Source organism: Panicum virgatum, chromosome 1K, assembly GCF_016808335.1.
Source record: "Panicum virgatum strain AP13 chromosome 1K, P.virgatum_v5, whole genome shotgun sequence".
Lineage (NCBI taxonomy): Eukaryota > Viridiplantae > Streptophyta > Magnoliopsida > Poales > Poaceae > Panicum > Panicum virgatum.
The window spans coordinates 16,469,467-16,470,833 of record NC_053136.1 but is presented as its reverse complement, the minus strand read 5'-3'; the positions used below and the strand labels follow the sequence as shown (position 1 = coordinate 16,470,833).

Genomic DNA, 1,367 nt, shown 5'->3' with positions numbered 1-1,367 from the left:
AAGGACCCCGTTGAAACTGTACTGCGGCGGCCTAGCGTAAGGAGTCCTTTTCACCTCAATTATTGGAAGTCGGATCCGGTACTTGAGTGACCACGCCTCCGTCTCGTAGTCCTGCAGCACCCATAGCTTCAGTATCATGCTGCTCTCATCAGCATGGCTGATGCCAAGCGTGCCGTCCATCTCAAACAGATTCGCCCGTGGCGAATTGCCAACGGTTGGACAAGACATCCGCCTGGCCCTAAATGATTCAGCAACCGTATCAAAAACAACCAGACCGGCCTTTTCCTGCGAGGTGCGAGCAGTCGGGGAGCCAGTGAATGCAGCCATGGAGCAGGACCGACGGCGTGCGCCCCATGGGCGGCGAAGCTGCTGGCGGCTCAACGCACGTTGGCTTCGCGGAGGAGGCCACGGTGCGGACGTAGTAGCAGACGAAATCATCCTCATCTGTCCACTGCTTGTACAAGATGCGGTACTCGCCCGACGAGCTGTGCCGGTAGAGCCCCGCGACGCCGCCATGGAGGCTGGGCAGTGTGGTCCACTGGCGCGTGGCCGGGTTGCAGATGTAGAAGGTATTATTGGAGAGGGACAGCAGCAGCAGGCCGTCGCAGGAGGCGTGGACCTTGAAGCTGCCGCGGCGGCTGTAGTCGCTGAAGCGGAGCACAGGGCGGCGCTCGGCGGGGCGTCGCCGGAAGTCCAAGGCGTCGAGGCCGGCGTCGACGTTTCTTCGGCAGGCGTCGATCTCGCCGCAGAAGGAGACGAGCGGGAGCGACGGCTGGCGCAGGTGGTGGGCGGGGAGGAATTCGGAGGTGGAGGTGAGGTCTCGCCAGGAGCGGCAGACCGCGCGGCAGCGGAGGAGCGCCGCCGCCGGGAGGCGGACGAGGATCTCCCACACGACGAGCAGCTCCGGGAGGAACGAGGTGGCAGCAAGGCGTCTCCTGGAACTCCTTGCTCTCGTGGCATTCACCGTGGCCTCCTCATCACTCTGTGGTTTGAGCATGGTGGTGCTGGCTCGCCGGAGCTGGACTCCCTTCATCAGTTAGCTGGACTCCCTTCATCAGTGGCTAGCGTTTATATAGGGAAAACTGAAGGACGGGATCGATTTTGAAGTTTGGATGCGGCTGCTACAGAAAACTAGGTAATTAACCACCACGCGCAAAAAAGGTGCGGCATCTCCGGTCCCAAAAAATGTGGCGTTCACTCTATTATATAGAACTGAAGGACGGGAAAAGGACGGGATTTTGAATTTTGTATGCGGCGGCGGCCGCTACAAAAAACTAGGTAATTAACCACCACGCGCAAAATAGGCGCGGCATCAACGGTCTCAAAAAATATGGCGTCGACTTCTCTTGAATGGATAAAAAGGCTTA

At 59.1% G+C, this 1,367-nt stretch overlaps 1 protein-coding gene across 1 annotated transcript; it reads right to left on the bottom strand.

Annotated features, from left to right (window-relative positions):
- Positions 1–259: 259 nt before the first annotated feature.
- LOC120653296 (putative F-box protein At3g16210) lies at positions 260–997 on the bottom strand. Its single transcript, XM_039931066.1, has one exon. It carries the CDS (start codon positions 995–997, stop codon positions 260–262), a length of 738 nt encoding a protein of 245 aa, XP_039787000.1.
- Positions 998–1,367: the final 370 nt, after the last annotated feature.

Excerpts from the sequence above, each read along its gene's own strand:
- LOC120653296 (XM_039931066.1), bottom strand. The coding sequence starts at position 997 with ATGCTCAAACCACAGAGTGATGAGGAGGCCACGGTGAATGCCACGAGA.